The 21,767-nt window shown below is 36.8% G+C and overlaps 1 protein-coding gene across 2 annotated transcripts in view; it reads right to left on the reverse strand.

The window, feature by feature from the left end:
• PPP2R3B (protein phosphatase 2 regulatory subunit B''beta) overlaps positions 1–21,767 on the reverse strand; it is a 45,306-nt gene that overhangs the window by 19,273 nt on the left and 4,266 nt on the right. The window contains exon 1 of one of the 2 annotated variants that reach the window (XM_041468449.1): positions 12,071–12,417. The exons of the other annotated variant lie outside the window; for it this stretch is intronic. Coding sequence (XP_041324383.1) covers positions 12,071–12,217 — 147 coding nt within the window. The 5' untranslated portion in view covers positions 12,218–12,417. Of the gene's footprint in view, positions 1–12,070; positions 12,418–21,767 lie in introns of those variants that run through there. 2 annotated transcript variants of the gene reach the window in all.

Consider the following 21,767-nt stretch of genomic DNA (forward strand, 5'->3'; position numbering starts at 1 on the left):
AAGCCCAGCTCTACCCATCAGCACTTTCCAAGAGTCCTTGCAGTTACCCTATTTCCCCTTCTCCTCATTTCCAAGAACTGCCTGGACTGATGTAAGATTAGCTCAGTTGGTCAGAGCATAGCGCTAATAATGCCAAGGTCATGGGTTCGATCCCTGTACAGGTCGTTCATTTAAGAGCTGGATTTGATGATCCTTGTGGGTCCCTTCCAATATTCCTCAGAATATTCTGTGATTCTGTGACAACCACTCCCATGTGAGCTGCCCAAATGGCCACAGAGCAGCAGGTGGTCCAGCTGCCCGATGAGGAATGCCTTATCCAAGAAAAGGGAAAGTGCAAATCACAGACTACTAACATTCCCTGAATGTTGCCAGTATCATGAGGTAAATCAGCATTTTGAGGAAGCTTAGTTCAGAGAGGCAAGGCATTTTTGAAATCCTCAGCTAGGGAACTTTAGAGCCTCAGATGGAAAATTTCTTTTAAACTGAAAGGTAGCAACAGAGGGAAGACTACACTGGAAAAGATTCCAAGAGAAAAAGAAAAGCTATCATCAGAACCATTTGATCATTGGATACTATTTTTTTTCAGAAACCACTAGTTTAGATACCTCAGTTACAGAATAAGTGATTTCCATTGGTCCAGGTTAAAAGCTGTTCTTAAATACATATGGAAATCTCAATTCCAGATTCATAGTAAGACCTATCTAAGCACAAGTTATAGAAAATAATTATATGATAAGGGCTTTTTATTTATTTTTCATCTCATAGTCTGGAACATGTTCACAACAGAAAAAGATTATAAGGAAGAAGGTCAGCAACCAATTCAGAACTTAAAACAAACAAGTAGTTGAAGAAAAATGATTTTTTTCTAAGATGAAAATGTTATATTGAAACATTTGAATTCAGCATGCTTACTGTAAAAATATATTTAATCTATAAGACAGAATATTAGGTCTAAGACCAAATATAGACTACAAATCTGTCATAGCAACACAAATTAACTCTCCCTATACTGAAAGATGTCTATTTTCACATGCTGGTTTCTCAAAGTTGGCAAAAGAAGAAACTATAAAAAAGGCTTCATTTGCATTACCAAGTGTATGATCACCTCACAATCATTTCTGCCAGAATTATTTGGTGCCTACATACCGGCATCTAGTGAGAATACCACCTAGGGCACGAAGCAAAATGCCCTTGAACATTCCTAGTGGTATCCAGCAGGCAGCTCCAAGCACAGCTCTCACTCTGCATGTGCCACGTGGATGTTCTGAGCACACTAATGCTCCTTAAATGCCACCAGCAACTTGGAATGGGACAATTGAATTGTGCTGTTAATGTCAGTCAACACAGGGATAGGAACTGTACCAAAGAGAGAAGCACACTGTCCAAAACCATTAGCTCCAACTAAAGCACTATAAAGTTGACATTACATCTCCTTCCTCTTCCCACCTTCCCAAGAAGGGCCAAAGATTCTTCTCTCAGTCTGAACTCCAATAAGCAAAAGGCTCCTTGTACAACTGAGGCTGCTCTGCTGTAAATGCTCTAATGAAGTAATGTGTGATACTAAAAGGGCTCTAAAAATTTCACTGTTTTCTGTTCAGGTGCTAGTTACTTCTGTAGAGGCACAAATTGCATAGCTGATGAAGGAGCCAGTTCTGTTATTTCAGGACAATCAAAATGCACTAATTGTGTGAGAGTAGGCTGTTCTAAAATTATTTATAATTTTAACTGGGGAACTCCTTCATTAAAAAGGACAGCCAGAAGCCTGCTAACATCCAATCTTTGACTGGAAAATCTGCAGGAACAGTTCATTAATCTTTTTGCACAACTACTCCATTTCAGTGGTCAATTTAACATTTAGGAAGTGATCTACATTTTCCTGTTGTTTTAAGTCAAAACCTTTAAAATTTGCACCAGTAAGCTAAACTCAAAAAAGAGACTTGTTTGGTCAGTGAAAATTTTCCCTGCAACTTGCTGAGTACCAAAACCAGCATGCTTGGAATTAAGGAAAACAGCTATATAAGTCTGTAAATAACTCAAACAGATGTGTGTTGAAGTGCCAGTACTGAAGGGAGCATTAAACTTTGCAATAAGTATATATGAAGTCCCGGATCTGTAAGTGTATTGCAAAGTTGTCACTGCAGTTTAAGTTTTATATAACAGATGGGAAGTGAGGATACCTTGAAAATGTCTTGTTTGCAGTAATGTAAAAAAACTTCTGTAAGATTTGTCTAGAGGAGAATTCAAGAAAACTTTTAATGCACAAACAGTTGTCATTCTTGACATACAGAACTGTAAAGACTGTCCACAGCTACCCAACACTTACTTGCCTTGATTTTTACAGTGGAGGAAATGGAAGTTTTTATCCCATTGAGGTCACTGTTCAAAGGGCAAAACTTCTAATATTAAATTTTGCAACTTTCCAGATCCTTTTCCAACCATTCTCTCAGAAGCTGTTTATATGAATGGCATAAAATCAGTATTATAATTACAATACAGTAATGTGTTAGTATATACCAGAGAACATGGATACACCGTATTCCAAAGAGAGAAATTAATTCAAGCTAGACAGTCTTCTTACCATCTGATGAGTGGCATTCAGCAGTTAACTTTGTTGTAAGCAAAAAATAAAGACAGTGGGAATTTTAAAAGGGTGGATTTTTACTTCTCTCTTAACTGTAAGAGCTGATGCTATGATACAATCATTCAACTACAGGATATATTGCTGAAATAACAAGGAAGGGAGGAATTGTTCCCTGATATTTTAATGATGTATGCTCAGTAATGTCTAGATCTAACATTTGCATGTAGCAACTGCCAAAGCAGAAATACTGAGCCCCATGAAGGGGTTGAATATGTGGATTCAAATGCAAGTGAGTAAAACCACACTTACAAAGGTCTTGCTGGAAAAGGAAGCAAGGTAAATATGTTTGTGAATTTAATACTCTTTTAGACATCTCTGAGATTAAGACATGAACTTGGGTTGGAAGTTCCAACCCCTCCTGCTGTGGGCAGGGATGCCACCCACTAGATCAGGTTGCTCAGGGCCCCATTCAGCCTGGTCTTGAACACTTCCAGGGATGGGGGATCCACAGCTTCTCTGGGTTGCCTATACCAGTGCCTCACCACTCTCATAGTAAAGATTCTTCCTCTTCTCTTTTAGTTTAAAACCACTCCCCCTTGTCCTATCACTATCTGGATTGAGCTGATTGGAATTTAAATTGCTTTTACAGGACTACAGAATAAGATAACTTCATTCAGAAATGCTGATTACACCAACATGTTTTTCTTCCTGTTCCTCTGAAAAAAGCCCAACCTTAAACATTTAAAAATATTTACAGAGTTTGCAGTCAGCTCTTGCTGTAGTATTTGTCAGGAATTTCCATGATAATGACCATACTAGAGAAAAATCATCGGAATGCATACAAAAGGATTAAAAAAGGACCCCAAAAATTCCACCTCACATTTACACCCAACTCCACATTAGGATTTTACTAACTGATGTACCACAATCTTCCCAATAACAAAAAAAAAAAGGCATTAAATACTGAAAATACTATAAAGAGATTTTTGCTTATCAAATAAATGAAAGTCTGATTCAATTCCTTAGTAGTTTTTAATTAGGAATTTAAAAGAAAAAAAGGTCTGTTGCAATACTGTTTATGATGTGCAGTACATAAATTAATCTAGTTCTTCAATAGACTAGGTCGTCTAGTCTTATATATTCTACTTTTTTATGCTAAACTTACCTGGATGAACCAAAGTGCATAATAAGCTAAGAGGATTTTCTGCAGCGATATTCTATTCAGCCTTTTAAATCCTAAAATCCATACAACCACCCATGTATAAAGCTCATCAGCCACCTAACAATGAAAACAGGTAACTGCATGAAGTTCTCTGACACACAACAGAAAAGTGCCTTCAAAAATCTGTTTCAGGATAGACAAAGTAAGGTTACTACCAGAACTTTGCTCAGAAGAAGCCCAGAGAAACATGTCCTCTGTAACACAAGCTCTTTTGACCTTGTGGTAGACATTTACATTTAAAATTATTTAAGTTGAGGTGTGATGCTTTTTTATTGCTTTCTGTGTCATCCTCATTAGCATCTTTCCAGCCAAACTAATTGAGATTTTTTTACTGCAAGAGTTCATTGACTGTACTACTTCCCATTCAGCTTGGTGTGCTAAACAGTGTTTTTTCCTCTGAAAAAGGAAAGATGATCCTTGAACAACTTAAAACTTTGAAAATTTCTGAGTTCTTCCCCCAGCCAAGTTCTATTACTCCAAAATAAAATTACTGCACCGAAAATCATCTTGAAAACAGTAAGTTTATCTGGAATCTTAATAATGAAGTTTTACAGCATAAGGTAAGCTATACCACAGCACATCTGCATTTTCCCCTTCCCCACAGAATTTACTTGCTTCACTAGTGACACTGAAGCAATGTGGTGAATTGCCTTAGGTCACCAAGACAGCTAAAGAGCAAAATTAAAACTCCCTATGTGTCTTCATCAAATCTCACACAGTTGGTGCCACTTAGAAGCAACGCGGTTCTGCTGCTAACATAAGGAAGATCAGGGAGTACTGGAGCAGTATTGTTTAAAATCAGATTACATTAGGCTTAAAACCATGCTAAGATTGTGATCCGTTTTGCATAGCTTAGTCAGAAATATAAAACATATGATCAAACCCTGAGAGATAACTACAGAGAATGAACCCATGCTAAACCAGTCAACAGGGTATATATGTAAAAATCTTTCCTCTGGCAACAATCATTTTAGTCCCAGTTGTTTCCTTTTATCCTGGACTTCAGCTTGCTATCCTTCAGTGGCTGTCTGGCAGCTGTTTTTAGATGGGCTGTAGAGACTAATTTTATCATACATGCTCCTCTTTCTTTCCACAGTAAGAGATAAACATCCATTAATTTTAACCCTGCTGCAGTTTTACACTAGCTTACTTTTGCTGTAAGACTTTGAAAATTTCATTCATCTAGTTTGGTCTGTAGTCAATATTTGTGCTACGTGAGGGGAAGGAAATGGAAAAATTAATACACTTCCCAAAAAGTTCTTGCAATATACCACTATCAAAAAAAAGGTACTTTAACCTACACTGTTCCCAATTTTACACATACGACCTGAGTTAATGTATGACAGCAGGGTTCACCAAGTCTCCCAGTGCAGTCTGTGTTCCAGTTAGCAATACTGTGTTCAAGTTCTGACTAGAAAAATATGGTGGGACTCTCCTTCCTGCATACCAGGTTGTGCACTCATCTCAGTTTTAAATAAATGGACTATCATTCTCATCTCATTTATGCATGTTCTTGGCCATTTACTCTCAAGTCTATTTCTGTAAAAAAGTATATGGTACTGGTCTTGTGTCAATGCAAATTTTAATCCTCAATGCTAAACCAACTTTCCTCTAGAGACGAACCTGTACACTGCTCTGTCCCATTTTGGAACCACTGACACGTTACAGCATGTAGCAATTCCATAAACAAATCAAAAGAGATTCAGCGATGTTTAGAGCAGTCAGGAGTAACACAAGGAAGGATCCCAGGTACCAGTAAAGATGAAGCCTCAAGAAGACCCTAATTTCTGATTCTGAGGTAAAAAATGAAATGGGTTTTTTAAACTGTTTGCTATATGAATGTAATTTCTTCCCTTATTTTAAGCCTTAAGACAGCAGAGCAAGTAGTAGTACTCTTAATTTTGCGATAGCCTGGGAAAGAAGCACCCTGTCCAGTTTGAATGAAAGTGCTGTGCTAAGGGCCACCACTTGGATAAGTCTTGAAAGTCTTCCTATAAGGCATAAAGAATTATGGTGCAACTATCATTAACACTTTTCCCCTTTATTTAACCAAGCCAAATTGAAATAGCCAAAATGACCCTCAAGAAAAGGCCACAGCTTTGGACCATCTACACAAACCTATCTGGAAAAGCATGTTCTAACGTAGGAAGAGACAGTAGGCAGTGGCATCCAGCAACAGCTTCCACCTCAAATTATGAAATGCATTCCATACATACTATCTGGGGTATAGAATTTAAAACCACATTGAACCAAAAGCATTTGTGAATGGCCCCCAGAGGCAAGTCATATCACATATACACAAACAAAAGTAGCACTGGGAAACTTTCAAATGGTCAAAATCTGATTTTCACTTGTTAGCAAAGGCTGAGGTAAACTGGCATTTTTCTGCATGATACCTAACCATTATAGCACACACTTACCAATCTCCTCACTTTCAGTAATATATACTGCACTAACAGATGTCTCACTCAAGTTCTTCTACAGCTCTGATTTTGGAAATACTGGGATTGTCCCAGTTTGCAGCTTGGTAGAGCTGACGTAAGTAAATCATGCAGTCCTGCTGGGAACTGTAAGACGGTATTGCAAAAGCATTATTGCTGTAGAAACACCTTCAAATATGGCTGTATACTTCTTTCTTTGTACAGTCACACAGAGCTTCAAAATCAAAAATATGCAATATGAAGAGCTTATTGATTTATTCATAAAACAGTTGGGTGGGGACAACATAGAAGATGTAGCTACCTGTGCCAAATGAACACAAGACCATTCCACATTACATCCATATCCATTGGTAACTTGCTTTATTTGCTGACAAAACTTTTACCAAAGGCTTCTAAAGCGAGATTTCCTCTGAGAATTTGCCATCACTGGTAATGATGACATTTTTCATCCAGTGAGGATTTTTTTTCTCTCTTTCACATGCCTTACTAATTTAAAAATGGAAAAGGTGCACAGTATAAAGTGGAAAAAACCCAAGATTCTTCAGAAAAATCTACCCCTTGAAACAATTTTCTAAATTTTTCAAATTTTCTTCTAAATTTCATGATAAGACAAAAGTAGTAAAAAAAAAAGTCACTGCTAGTATAACTGCTAGTGCCTGTGAGTTGCTGTCAAACAGGCTCCAGTTTATGAACTATATCAAATTAAGTATTCCAGTCACTAATATATACTGTTTGTCATATAGTTGCAGCTCAGAAAATACTCTGATCACAGATTAAATCAGTTCTTCTATTCCTTCCCAGTGTATTCTGTTACCCAACTGTTTCCAGGGCACAAGTTCCTCCTAGTACATGATTATTTTGATTGTACACAGCCAAGGGACTGACAGGTACACCCGAGGCAATTCTAACATTTGTCTACAGAAAACAGCCCTTGTCAGGACAGGCCATCAGTTCAACATCAAAAGTAACCCATATAGCTAAGACAGACATCCACTTAAAATCTGCAATAGCTTTTTATCCTTACATGTTTACAACAAAGCAAGCTTCAATCACTAGATGCAATTGACTTCAAGAAGAATCCTCTCAAACAAGAAATGTCACCAAGTTCAGCCTTGCTACAGAGCTGCAAAGTCAACAGCTGGAGCAAGTATTCTGTCAACTGCTTGTCTGCTGATGCCCTGAAAAATTCTGATTTGGACAATTGTGAAAACAATCTCCTATCCCTCTTGCCCTGTAAAAGTTGAAGGACATTGCATATGAAGATGTGCTGAACTGTTTCAGGCTTTCTAGGACTACCAATAGTCATACAACATCTACTATTAGTAGTGTTAGTTAAAATAGAGAAAAGAATAGTGAATCTTTTATTTCAAGGGAAAAATAAGCACATCTGAATTCTTCAATCACAAAACTTAGCTGCAGAGGGAACTGACATCTAGACACTCAAATCATGAATGCAAGTAACCTGTAACAAACTTTCACCATATTGGCTTTTCTATAGAAACAGTACACATTTTCTGCAATAATAATTTAAAAAATAGATTTATAACCAGACATGAGCAGGTAAAGAAGCTGCTATCACAGGCAGCCAATACATTTTATGTTTGAACCGAGAGACTCCATTACCATCCAGAAGTGGTAAAAGTCTAACAGCTTGTTTACAGTTTCTTTTTAAGAGGCTAGAGCTTAAAACCTGGCAATCCACTAGTAGTAAACCATTTATGGAAAACCTCATCTTAACTAGTAAGTCTCAATGGGCAGCCTATATGTTTTCATTCTGTTTTAAATGTTGGCATGTGCTCTGGAAAACTGGCATTATATCAGCAAGCTAGCATCAAGTGTACCTATTAGCTACAGTCAGAATGAGATTGGTATTCAATTTCTGACCCTCCCAGCAAACACTTGTGTTCTTTAATAAGGCATTTGTGTGCCTGATGTAAAAGTATTATGTAAAAATGAATATTGGGTCCTCCCCCTGTGGTGTGAAAAGGTCTACAAATTATGTTAAATTAGAAAACTGATGTTAACAGGAAAGCTGTCACGCCTGAAGCCTCTAACTGTTACACAATCTTCTTCTGAGACTATAGCTGTAAACCCAACAGCCTCAACTAAATTTTTTGAAAGTAGTTTTGCCTCAGAAATGAGAATTATCTTCATGACTAAAAGAATCACTGTGTGCATGACATCACAAATACACACCAGCCCAGCACACATTAGTACATACAGACTGTGTTCATTGCTCTCTTGAACAAGCCACAAGCATTTATGTAGCATTTTGGTAACAAAGGAATGCAAAAATGATCAAGAGGCACTAAAGTCTAAAGCTGCTTCACTCAGAAGGCAAGCCAATCTCGTGAGGCACTGCAGAAGCTGAAGAAACAGTTCTCATACAGCTGACATAAATAGCATGTGTAAGCAGCATTTAGTATCATTAACAGGTGGTCATGAAATGAGTAGTTCTCCATTTTCACACTGAGTTGTGACGCATACAACTACACCAAGGAATCACCCAGTAGGCACAGCAGATAAAGATATAATTCATTAAAAGTATCAAAAAATATGCCAGCACAGGCGTGTCACTAACATTGAGAAGATTAATTAAACACTCAGGCCAGATTTTTTTTAGCTCCTTTTTAAAAATCATTATATTCAGCATGAATTTATTTGATTTTTAAAAAATCTAGTTTTAAAATTAGAACTCCACGGTTTTGTAAAGAGATGTGGCCTCTAAGTAGCAAAAAATACCCATTTTCCTAGTTTAGCTAACAGAGTTAAATGTATAAGCAGGTCAGTGTACACACATGTATTTTATTCTAATTATGTTTCAAACTTGAGGTATATTTTCCTCATATAGCATGCATAATGGTGCTGCTTATATTCCAACTCTGACAGCTAGGGATGTCACCAGATGTTGGCTAAAACAGTGCTCAGCCTTTCAGTTCACATCTGTAAGTTGCCAGTACATTTGACAAGGTGATAGTTTCTTCTTCCTCCAAAGTCTCAGATAAATTGACAAGCAAGATGGACACAGTGACTCTTCAAGTGCTGCATTCCCAGCTCAATATATTCCGTAGGTGTTAAGTACTTAAGAAAGACCTTGGTTTTAGAATCAACATCAGGATAAGATGGAATGAAGTTTTACTTCATTTTATGCAGAGGGACCTACTAAGAAATTTAGCTCCCCAAGGTAACAGAGAACATTTCAACAGTTATGTATTGCTTCATCTTTCTTTTGAGAATCACATCTTTCCATAAAGCCCTACTTTGTTCAGGTTTTTTCAGTTTTCATCAGTTAATGAGGAACTGCCTATTCCACTTTCCAGAACAACCCACCTCACCACTGGTGGTCTATTTAAAGATTTTTAAGAAATCTGATGTGCTATGCTCTAATGACCACTCCTTCTAAACCACAGGGGATTACCTACACAGATTATTTACTTACATGGCCCTATATGAAAAGTCATTGCCTTAGAATTCTTGGAACCTCTGGAAGACCCAGTCATTCCAACCCGCCTCAGAGCAGATTCTGAGGCACATGTTATTTCACCATTCAGCACCATTACTAATTTTTTATTTTAAGATGCTAGTTTTAATAGCACAAACATCTTAAAGAGAATCTGTCATTTGTCTAACAAACTATAAAATTACAAGACTGTAGTAGAAATATGGAAGAACAGATTGGCTTCAATTTCTGCTTGACTTTAGCATTCTAATTTTACATCATATTCAAGAACTGTTGTGTCTGAAAGCCTTTACAGTGAAATAGGAGGTTGCAAATTCCAAAACCAACAAAGCTTAGCAACTGAAATGATAAAGTTTTGTTTCAAGTTATTCTACAAAATCTCTAAGGAGTCTTTAATTTTAACATGAAATTTCTTCAATGATTATGGAGCTGATAAATAACTATTCTTTGAAAAGCACCTAACCTATTAGGATAAGTTGGAATGAACATCAACATAAAACAGCAGGTAAAGAATATCCATCTTCTATATCAACAGTTACTAGCACCCATCTTTAATTTTTTATGATCCTTCCAAAAAGGTCTCCTTAACATTATGGGGGTCAAAGCAAACTACCACCTAAAAAAGGAACTTCAGAGAAAATGCTTTCTATCAAACTGAGCAATGACAGACCTCATATTCTAGTTTTATACTCTTATTAATTCTGTTTTGCTCAAAAAAATTTGTAATCTAATGAAGTCATTTATCATACATTATTCTGCAGTTGCAGTTTACCCAGGAAGTGCAAGACTGGTTAAAAAATGAAAAACACTTGCTCATTGTCTTCACTGTAAGTTTATAGCCAGCAGCATTCTAGAACCCCCACAGATTAGACAAGCTGTTTTCTAAAGTAGTTAGTAGCTTGGAGGTATGCTTAACCATACTACACTGAGATGTTTTCTAGGTCAACATAAAAAGGCCCTGTAAAAGTACAAGCAATCCAACTATCGCTCGATGAAAGACAGATCAAGTTAAGGGGCACCACACAAGGTAATGCTGTGTTTGTTTACAACAGGATGCCATGACTAGACTGAACTTGCCTCCTCCTCTGAGGTGCCTAAATAGTAACTGCTACCACTACTTTTGGGTAATTAAGGTAGCAAGAAAAGAAAATACTATCTCTAGTCAACTCATTCTCATACCTGTCCCCAAGTTAGCACTGAAGACACAAGTCAAAAATCCTTTAACTCACATGTCTATGCTAAATGGTATAAACCAGCACAGTCAACACCGGCACTCCGCTTTGCACAAAGGCATACACATTGTCCATAAAGATCACTTGAAAGAAATTTTAAATAATCATATAGAAGACAGAAGGCTAATACATTTTTAGGGTCATAGGGCTCTATGTCCCTCTCTTGAAGGTCACCTGAAAGGGACACTAGTGCACTGAATTCAAAATTAAGTAGCAGGCTATATTTAGAATAACTAACAATGCCAGAATTTCTAAGTTACTATATTTTCTGTTCAGCTGCTAAACTTTCCTTAATTTAAAAAGGGTGAAAAAAAATTCACAGATGCCTTCACTGACACACCTTTAGTATATGAATTAGAAGTGAGGGTGAGGTAAGGTCAAAGTGAATGCTTTCAGATACCACTGTATGTCTTAAAGGGTATTCAAAGAAATACCAAATTTCACTTTCTCAAAAAAAGTTGTAGGCTGTTTCTCACTCCAAGAGATAACAAATCTCTTTGAACATTTACTCTATAATCCCTTCTGATTTTACTTTTCAAATACTTCTATTCTCAATTTTAAGCACACTTGAAAATTGTAGCTTTAACTCACTGCTACTAAACAGCGGCAGTACAAATGTGAACCAAGCAGCAACAACTGATCTCATTCAAATAAAAAGTTCAAAACAAACAATCTAAAGGAATTCAGGATCATCATGCAAGTATGAAAGCATTTTTTACCATATTATGTTTCAGCTAGTGAAGTTACAGCCTATTTCAGCGTATTTTATATACCCAGTTCTGGTAAGAGGTAAATTAAACCCCCTAGGGAAATGCATGTACATTTCAATTACGCAGATTAAGGAAAACAGTCTTTAAAAGTCTACTAACATTAAATGGACCAACTTTGCACTGCATATACCTCTGTGCAAACATCGTAGTTGAGCTGCACTGTGTGCTTCAGCAAACTGATCTTTTCTTTGCACAAAACTACCAGCACAGTCTTTTAAAGCACAGAAGAAATCATCATATATGGAACAGACTCTCAAAACCCTGCTAGCTGAGTAACACCTTCCATGTATTGCCTGCAGTTTGAGTGGTTGCAAAGGTACAGTTGACAACAATAACTTAATTGTATAAAAACAGAAAGACAAACCTGAACCTGCTGAAAAGCTTTCAGTCTCTTCTTGAATCTAGAAGGTAAAACAAAATCACATCCTCGAGCTAGCAATGCCAACTCCTTTCTTAGATCAGGATCTTGTCGCAAAGAAATCTCCTTTATCCTCATGCTTTCGGATTTCATATAATGTCTCTGTGTGTCAGTCCAGGCACTTGAGTCCCAGTAAATAGCAGAGCTGTTGTATTATCTCTCAGTGCCGCTTAAAGCAGCAGCTGTGCCCAAGTTCTGGGATATTATAAGAGTCAGCTCAACTTCACTCGCTCCATACATTAAAGGGAACTTGGCTGGAATTGCAAAAACAGATTGGGCAGTCACTTTGGGGGCCTGCCCTTTCATCCAGGCATTCCAAAGTCTAAATGGGACAGTATGGAAAATGAAAACCGTGTTTGGAGGAGCATCTATAAAAGCAGCTTCCAATTTTAAAAAAGGCAAGCCCTACAGGAATGCAGAGAGGCCCGTGGTGGTTATTTTCTAGCTTCCTCCTCCTCCCATCCCCCTCAGCTTTCCCTTCTGTCACAAAACACTCACTGTCTAGCTTCAATGAAGCACCTCACCGAAGGATAAGGCTTATTACACAGCAATTAATTCCTTTTAAACTCTTTCGTTCTTTAGTGGGAACCCTATTGCACTGCAACAATGAAGGCAATGACAGAAAAAGCTTCAGACAGGCTTTCAGAATTGCTCACATAATAAATAATTGTTTTACATTAATCTATATCTAAGTTACTATATTTCAAGAATCTAAAAATTTAAATGTTAAGATGGAAAACCATAGCAGAAATGAAGCTAATGTCTGAAAACATCAAACCACACTGAAACAGTACTTTAAATAATGTTTTATCAAAAGGTTACACTAGAAGTATAAATCATGTCACAAAATTTGGAAAAAATTGGCAGGATATATTTTTTCTTAAATAGTTTTATAAACATTAATATCCACATACTAGATTGCATATCTGTCACAATTCACTACCATTAGACTGTGCTACCACTCTATTTTCAGTGTATTGAATCTCAAATACACTTTATGGGGGTGGTGAGGCCAAGTTTTAGTACACATCAATATTCTTCATGGAAACAAAAATCTGATAAGCTTCTGAAAATTGAAGTGACCTTCAGTTCCTTCTTCTTTACAGTTTTAGGTACACTAACTTATAACTAGTGGAGTTTTCACATTTTAAATGGATATACCTTTATCATAGCAATCTTTAGGAAATGCTGCTATTTTGATGGCGTTTTTTTTTCAAATATCACCATTACAGTTATGAGTACGGTAATTCTTACTATTCAAAGCTGTAAACACTGTTAGTACCTCCAAATTCTCTAAAGACAGAGATGTTAGCTATTTATTACCAACATTATTGTCATACACAAGTTTAGTTACAAACAACATAAAAGGAAAGACCTGGCCAAACCTACTCTGTTTCATCCCTCCTAGTTTAAATAAGGCCATTTTCCCGATTACACAAAATGTACACAGCCCAAAGCAACTCTTTCACCACTATATATCAGAGATTTCTTTTACTGGGTGGCACTATTTTACTCCCATATAATCTTTAGCCCTATTTATCCATTCATAGCCATTCTATACGTAACAGTGTATTAAAACCCCACAGTAAATATCCTTGTTCAATTAAGAAAAGGAAACTATGAAAAAGTGCTAGTGAAACATGATTTGTTTTAATTGGATCTTTTTTTTATTTTATCACACACTGTTAGAAGGTAAATGATAACAAAACATCTGCTTTCTTGGTTTTAATTTAGTATCCAGTCCTGTCCCTGCCTCCCGCTTCTTTAATGCGGCTCGTTATGAAGATATTTATTTCTTTCGGAAGTGGGAGAACAAGAAAGGAATTGACAAGGCAAGAGTCAGACATGTTGTGGTTGGCATGACCAGGCTATCCAACTGCATTGAGCAAATCTGGCTGTCACTCACTGTCTTTTAGGAAGACTAAATCAACTAACCTGGGATAAAACTTGGCCACAGGGAAGTCAACAGAAAACTGGGCATGAAGTACACAACAGCAGCATGCCTGGAACTTGAGATGAAGGACTGAGGTGTTAGAGTAGGAGAGGAATCCTATTCTGGCAACAGATAACCATTCCAGACCAAAATGTGGAAGGTCAGGAAGGTTGTATTGCAAGGCAGATTGTGTTTCAAGTTAGGTAGAACAGGCCTTACTTGAGGTAAGGAAAGGCATCTTCTCACCTAAATGCTATTTTCATCCCGGTGATGCACTCCCATTTGCTGCTACATTCACAGTCTTATTTGATGTGGCTGTATTAAGTCATTAAAGTGAGGGACTGTCACACGGAGAACTAACCTAAAAAGAGTGAAGTGCCAGTCTGGAACCTAAAAGGCACTCCTGGCGCTCCTGAATCTGCTGAAGGAGCCTCAGTAACAAAGAAATGTTCTGAACTCCATTTTTGGAGTTGTGTATTTCCCTCCTTTATTCAAACAAAACTCAGAGTCCATCATAACTTAATCAGCAAACCAGGTTCAGTATTTTGAATATTCCGCATTGCTTTGTCACAATACTACTTCACTGCTCCAAGTCAATCCCATCTTTAGTCTAATATGTTTTAGCACTATGGTTTCCAACCTAGCGGTCATTTATATACCTGGGTATTTGTTGTTCACAGGTTGCAATTTGTTGTTCCAGAGATTGCAACTGGCTACTAATCACATAATTTTCACCATCTAAATGGAAAAGGGGTTTGTATTGCCACATTTAAGGAGACTGAGCATTTATAAAGCAATGTGATCATGAATCCCCTAAGATTTGTTTTAATCTTTTCAGTCATGAATTAATCACAGGGGAAAGTCAGCTTTCGTCCATCTTGAACTGGAAGTGTTCTAGTGATACTTTTATTTTAAATCTGAATTCTCTCCAGTGAAAGCTAAGGCAAAATTCTTTACTGGGTGAAGGTCTGGGTGCCAGCCATGAAGCTGTTCAAGTATCTTGGCAGCTTATTATTAGCTAGATAAACAAACAGGAGGAAGATGCATGTTCAGAGCCTCCTTCAAAAGCTAAAGATACACACTATGAATGGACTGGACTCAAGGACTGTGGCCAAAGAGTTTACCACTTTAACAAAGATCTGAAAATACACAAGAGTAACACAACATAAATAACACAATATTCTGGGTACTGTAGAGCAAATACAATCTTGAAGACTACTTAAAAAACCCCTTAAGTATTTGCCTAACAAACCAGAATTTCTTGTCAGAAGCATATACCAACATTATATTAAAGTCTTAATCTCTTAAGTGGAAGTGACCTCAAATGTGGCAAAAGCATTACAGGAAGACCCCAAGAAAATAATTTTCAGCCATATAAAAACTTAGTTGCTGCAGTCTAGTCTTCAACTCAATAAAACATGAACCAAAATGACAGAAAGCCTGTTTGGCTTTTGGAGGAAGTTTAAATAAGACTGAATAGCCAATCCCAATGGCAACAGTATGGAACTCCATAGCATCCCTCAGCCTGTGATAGTGCAGAAACTAAGAGTGGGTTCTGGGTTAACTGTGGAAAGAAAATTTTTGTACCCCCAAATCAGCCAATGTAAAGGGCTGTTATGCAACTAATGCAACCCTTTACAGAAGTAACTTAATAGTGAAGGACAGAACATGGCAGTTAAGAGAAGTAAGGCAAGGTGGTACCTTTTCAGTAGAGAAAAAAAAAATATAATGGCATGACTAATGTAGTACTAAAGATATATTCTAGAGATTTACAGTGGAAAGAAGGCACTAGTAAAAATAAATAGTTCAGGAAGATATACAAGAAGTCAAGGATGCTAAGGATGCTTGCTAAAACACAGCTACTGTGAGGCAGGAAATACAAAGAAGAAATTACATGAATATACTAGAAGACAAAAGAAAGACAAAGGAAGCAGTTCTTTGCTAGATTAAGAAAATAAGCAAACCCAAACCAAACAACCCTGAAATGCTGAGTTCTTTTTTTTCCCCCTCAAAAAACATTGTGACTAGACTATCACCATTATTTAATGTTACCAAGAATTATTTCTAAACCAGATAGTCCATACCTGGCCTTTGCTATACTGAAAGATCCTGAAACTAATTTCCTGCTAGCAACTTCCCATTTGTAACTGCTGTGCGTGAAAAGACAACAAGAGGACAATGTACTTGTGAGCTGAACAGAATAACAAAGTACTACTATCCATCCCTAACTCTCCTTTGGATGGGAGTCATCCCTTTTCAGCAGTACACTCACAACACCCAAGGGAGCTAACACGTACAATGTGTACATAGCAGAAGGAATCAAGTTATTAGGCTCATATTCAACAACCAGTTATGGAAACTGATTGCTTTGAAGTTATGGACAGTGTTCCTGAAGTGAGTATGACATACTGATGAACTGCTAGATGTTGACACTGTGCAGTTAAGAAATCTACCTTCCCAAGAAGAAACTGATCCTTTGGCCTTGGAAAGGAATTCATGTGCATCTGGGCCTACAAACAATTTTTTTCTTGTAGGATGCAATGCCACCCCACTGGAATGGGAAGTCCTGCATGTAAATGCCTTCATGAATGATTATTTAAATTTTCCAGTACTCTTGGATTAGACAGAACAATGCCTGGCAGTTCCTTCCACAGTAGTTAAGAGAATGCAGAATTCTTAGGAGGCAAGACAGTGAGTAAGTAAAAAGACAGCAGTTAGATGCCAGATGTGTGGTCATGTTAGTAGGCCAGGAAGGAGAGGCTGATCAGATGTTCTGCACATTACCAAAAGAAAGCCATGTATGAACACCATGGTAAGGGCCATTATCAGCTTACAACTAAGATAAGATACATGTCACCTTGCTATGATTACACAGCCTGGACTCCAAAGACACAGCAAGGGCCTTTTTCAGTTTGTTAACTGCATATGACAAACTAACTTCAGCAAGCACCAATAAGTTATAAAACCAATGCCTGACAATAAAGGAATGGTTTACAAACCTTGAGAACAATTCTCATATTCTCTGCCATCTTAAAAAAAAAGTCACTTCACATTTTATTTCTTTGTGTACAGCATACACTGAATTTTAAGAGGAAAAGGTTGTTGGAATAGTTCTGCAGATGGAGCCTGTTTACTATTCATGACCCTATTCATCAGATCATGAAAACCAGGACCACCCAAATTGATGGTGATGAGGTAAGTATTAAAGAGAGAAAGATATAAACAAAAAATCTACTATGGATTACACAAATTAAAGTCCTATTTCCTCTAATAAGATGCTGTGTTTTTACATTTTAGATCAACTGTGATGCTACAGAGGCTATCCACAAATGAAACCACAGTCCACAGTATATGCACTTGTAACTTTACTAACATAAGCCTCTGAATAGCAGACTTAGATTAAAACGAAGAATCAGTTCAGGCTGATTCAGAATGCTAGAGATTTTCCTACAAGAGAGAGCAGCTTTTACAATCAAGTCTAATGATATGCATTATGGAACTTTTCAAAGTCACACTGGCCATTTTGGATATTTAGCAAATTCTAGATTGTTATTATTTATATTGTGTCACCTTAATTTAGAGGTTGACAGTAATTTAGAAGTATTAAGAACATGACTGACATTTTATAACTGTCCAGCAACTTATTTAAACATTGTATAAGCTGTTCAGTACTTCCATCTTTTGGACACTAACTGAATGTTCAATTAATTAATCCTTTCAAAAGCATCTTTTCCCAGACTAGAATGATTAGTGTGTGAAAGTATAACTACTACTTTAAATCCAGGCTAACTTCACATGTAATTTAGTCCCTGAAATCACAAGACAATGATTTTGAGACAGTGGCAACTGCAGGACAGCTTCTTGCTTATGATTTCACTTGAGATTTCCCTACCTGAAGATCTTAACACAAAACCAACAAATCAGGAAGCTAAAGACACAGACTTTCTCCAACATGTCTATCAGTAAAATCACAAATGGCTAATTTACCAACCAAAACTTTCTGATATAACTTCTATGAAGACTTAATCTAATACTATTGTGTTGTTGTATCAGTCTGAAATCATTGCTGATACAGGAAATGGAGGCAATAGAAACTATATTGATTTCTACAGAACTAAATGGAAAGGTGTCCAAAATTGCAAGCAGGGTACAGTGCCAAAGGACAAAGCAAAGAAAGAAGGCAGAGCAAAGAAGGTGGTCACTGGTAACCACGTGAACTTTAGCTTTCAGAATAACCAATAGGGCAATCATTACACATGAAATAAAAAGACCCAAGAAATTAGACATCTTACAGAGGCAGAACACCCCAAATACATTGCCAGAACAGGAGCAGTACTCCTGACTTTCCTCCAATCTCTATTACTGTAAATCTTTATGTAAATTTTACATATTTTCTCAAGCATTCTAGAAAAATCTTTCTAAAATACTAGGCTTAAATTTGTCACTTGATAAATAACCAAGTAATTAAAATTTTAGGTGGTGTTTTCAGCATGTTAAAAGCAAGTGAGAGAAGAAAATTAGTGATATTTTGTTTAAAAATCTGATATTACAACAGGATACTTACAGTATTTGCTGTAAATAACTATTCATGAAGTTTTTGCAGGTAGAACAATTATCTAGCTCATTGTTTTCAATATTGCATAATTTCAAATAGTTTGCTTTATCTTTTGGTGAAGTATGTCACAAAGATTATTATTTACAATACATCAGTATTCATCATATCTACTAGAAATGTTTACAAAATTTGGAAGATTTTTTATTGTTTATCAATACAAATCTAGCTTCTAAAGGAATAAAACTCATTAGAAACTGTTCTCCTGGTTCTGCTGAATCAAAAAAACCTAATCAAGTCAAGTCATTTGATAAGTTCTACAAGGCTTCTTTTGTCAAGAAAGTCAAACTGAACCTAATTCACACTGAGCACATCTTGCAAATATTTGGCAATGATTTCTTCAGCACCCACTCAATATTTCCCCCCTACACTTTCCCATGTAGACTTCATGTACATTTTCCCTTTAGACTTCCAGCTCATCCCACTCAATTTGAAATCAGCCCAAGTTACTAGCAGGATCCACATAGAATAAATATGCAAGGCTAGTTCCATATGACATGAAACTAAACAGCATGCACAAGGTTAGAGGGACACATATCCCAAGAGCTCATCATTCCTTCAAGTACCTGTGGTTAAGAAACAGTACGTGGGTGGATCTACAGTTTCTAGCTATTTTTCACATGATTGCTATGCAAAAGGGGCACATCTAACATTAAGTACTCGAACACACTTTTAAAAACACGTCTTGGTCACTAAGTTTCAATGGACCCATTTTAAGATGTATCTGTTGTTTGCAGAATACAAATCAATCTTATCTACCAGACATTGGTACCACGTGGTTAACTGGAAAACAAGAACACCACACTAACAGCACCCCACACTACTATAACATTTACATGTTATTATATGTAAATAACAAAGGAGTTATTTACATATTATGCCACACTTAAAACACTAAGTTTAGTAACTATTTGTTGCTGACTGTGAAAAACAATGAGCATGCTTAATTAGTATCTTCCTGAATCAATGCAACAACTTAAATACAACAAAAGCAAGGCAACTTTAAGACAATTGTGTGTGCAAAACCTCTTAATTTGCCAAGACTCAGTCATCTGATTTTACCACTGGCATTTTGAAGATTTTTCTCATAACATGGATTGCTGAAAAATCCTGTGCAGCCATTGGCTAGGAAACAACAGTGGACAAACTAGTTCACTGGATGAGCTGCATTTATGATTTTATACTGAAGTAAACCCATACATACTTTTGGCCTCAAGTTTATTTCTTGCTGACAGAGTAAATGTAAGGCATATGAAGAGGTTCTTAAGCATCACTGGATGCAAAAAAAAACCAAAACAAACAAAAAACCCCAAAAACTCATCTATATTAATACCTAACTTCCTCACAGACTGAACATCCATTAAAAAACGCACTGTTTAAATGACTGATGTAAACCTATGATTAAGTTTACTTGTTTTGAAAGACTGAACAGAGAAGCAACTGAAAGTAATGATCGGTAAGCTATGATGATATAACTTTGAACTTTTGTTTGTTTGCTTTTAAGTGTCAGTTACTCACAAAGATGCGACTGTCATTAATAAATGTCATAATTCAGAATTGAATTAATTTTAATCGTCCTGGGTCAGGATTCAGGTGAGCTTCAAACTTGAAGAAAGCCACACAATTCTGACTTCCATTTCTCAGTATTAGAAATGCCAAAAACTCTTAAGACTGGATGCAGCATATAAAAATATGAGTTTCCAGTAGGACACAAATGCAACTGCCACTTTGAAAGAGGACAAAAGTTCATTATTTTTTTAATAAAGCACAAAGTGTACACAAAATCAATATAACTGCTAACAAGAGTAAAATTTACATGCCAGGGTCACAAGATACAGTTAGAATAAGGAGCACTATCAAAACCCTGCAACAGTGAAGTCACTTTCAGTTTCTCAATTATGAATAAAAAACCAGTTAGTTCTTTATTCAGGATAATGGCTCTTCTATTCCAAGCTATTCAGTACAGCAAAGTTTAAGATTAATAACACAACATACTACAGTGCTGCTTATGTTGACTACTATTATGTCACCTCACTCAAAACTAATAATGATTTCATAGGAACACCTATAGCTGCTCTCTTCCAGACTTTAACATGAACTTTTGGCTGCCCTTCCTTTGTCGGCACCATAGAAGGAGCTTTATTGAGATCACACTAATGCTGACATCTCTCATAGTGCCCAGTTATCATTGTGAAAGTACATCAGTTTGATACCAGGTTATTTACAGTCTCCCTTTAAGTCACGGGCTTGAGCTGAAAGCCAAGTCCGCATCCTCCCCACTCAGTGACAGGACATGGCACTACTAACGCTATCTTTGCATGATACAGTTAGGGAGTGTCTGTGTTAGACCACACAGCACAACCTGGTGTGCAGAGCTGTGCTAACACAGCCCACACAGCCAGGCTCTGGAGTTAACAGTGCTATGAACGAGCAATTCAGATGCAGACAGACACCTTGTAAGATGATGGTATCAGCCCAGTTACCCTCTAACTCGAGCTCTTAAAATTAATTTGTTTCAAAAAGCAACTGTTAAGTGTTATTCATACTTCAGCCAATGTTAAAAGGTTTCATTCCAGCCTCCCTTTAAACTAAAATGGATCACAGCAGTACCACTACATTTAAATCAAGTAACTGTTCAAAATTTGGCAAGAATGTTGTTCATAATAAAGCTAAGCAGCCATATATTAAAGAAGTAAAAACATTTACAAGTTACAGATATAGGAGGAAAATAATTTAATTACCACAGGATAACAAGAAGGAACAGTATGCTTATCAAATAAAGACTATAGAGAAACCATTTCAAGAAGTACCTTTATATCAAAGGTTGATCCTGCAGAGAAATGGAGAATAACTTTGAAGTATTTCTGATTATATTACATTTTCTTTGCACTACCATCCCACAAAATGCTCATAGGGAATTCTCTGAATAGTTTCCCCAGATGCCTTGCACACCAGCTGGTCAGGATTAAACATCTTGCCCATGGCACCTTTTAGGCCTTACGGACTGGCATTTTTGACAGCATGATGAACAGTGTACAATTGTGTATATGTAATGTGTTTAGGATAATCTAGAGTCCCAGAAACACTGTTAAGTCTAT

Source organism: Pyrgilauda ruficollis, unplaced genomic scaffold (assembly GCF_017590135.1).
Source record: "Pyrgilauda ruficollis isolate IOZ18807 unplaced genomic scaffold, ASM1759013v1 scaffold22, whole genome shotgun sequence".
Classification (NCBI taxonomy): Eukaryota; Metazoa; Chordata; class Aves; order Passeriformes; family Passeridae; genus Pyrgilauda; species Pyrgilauda ruficollis.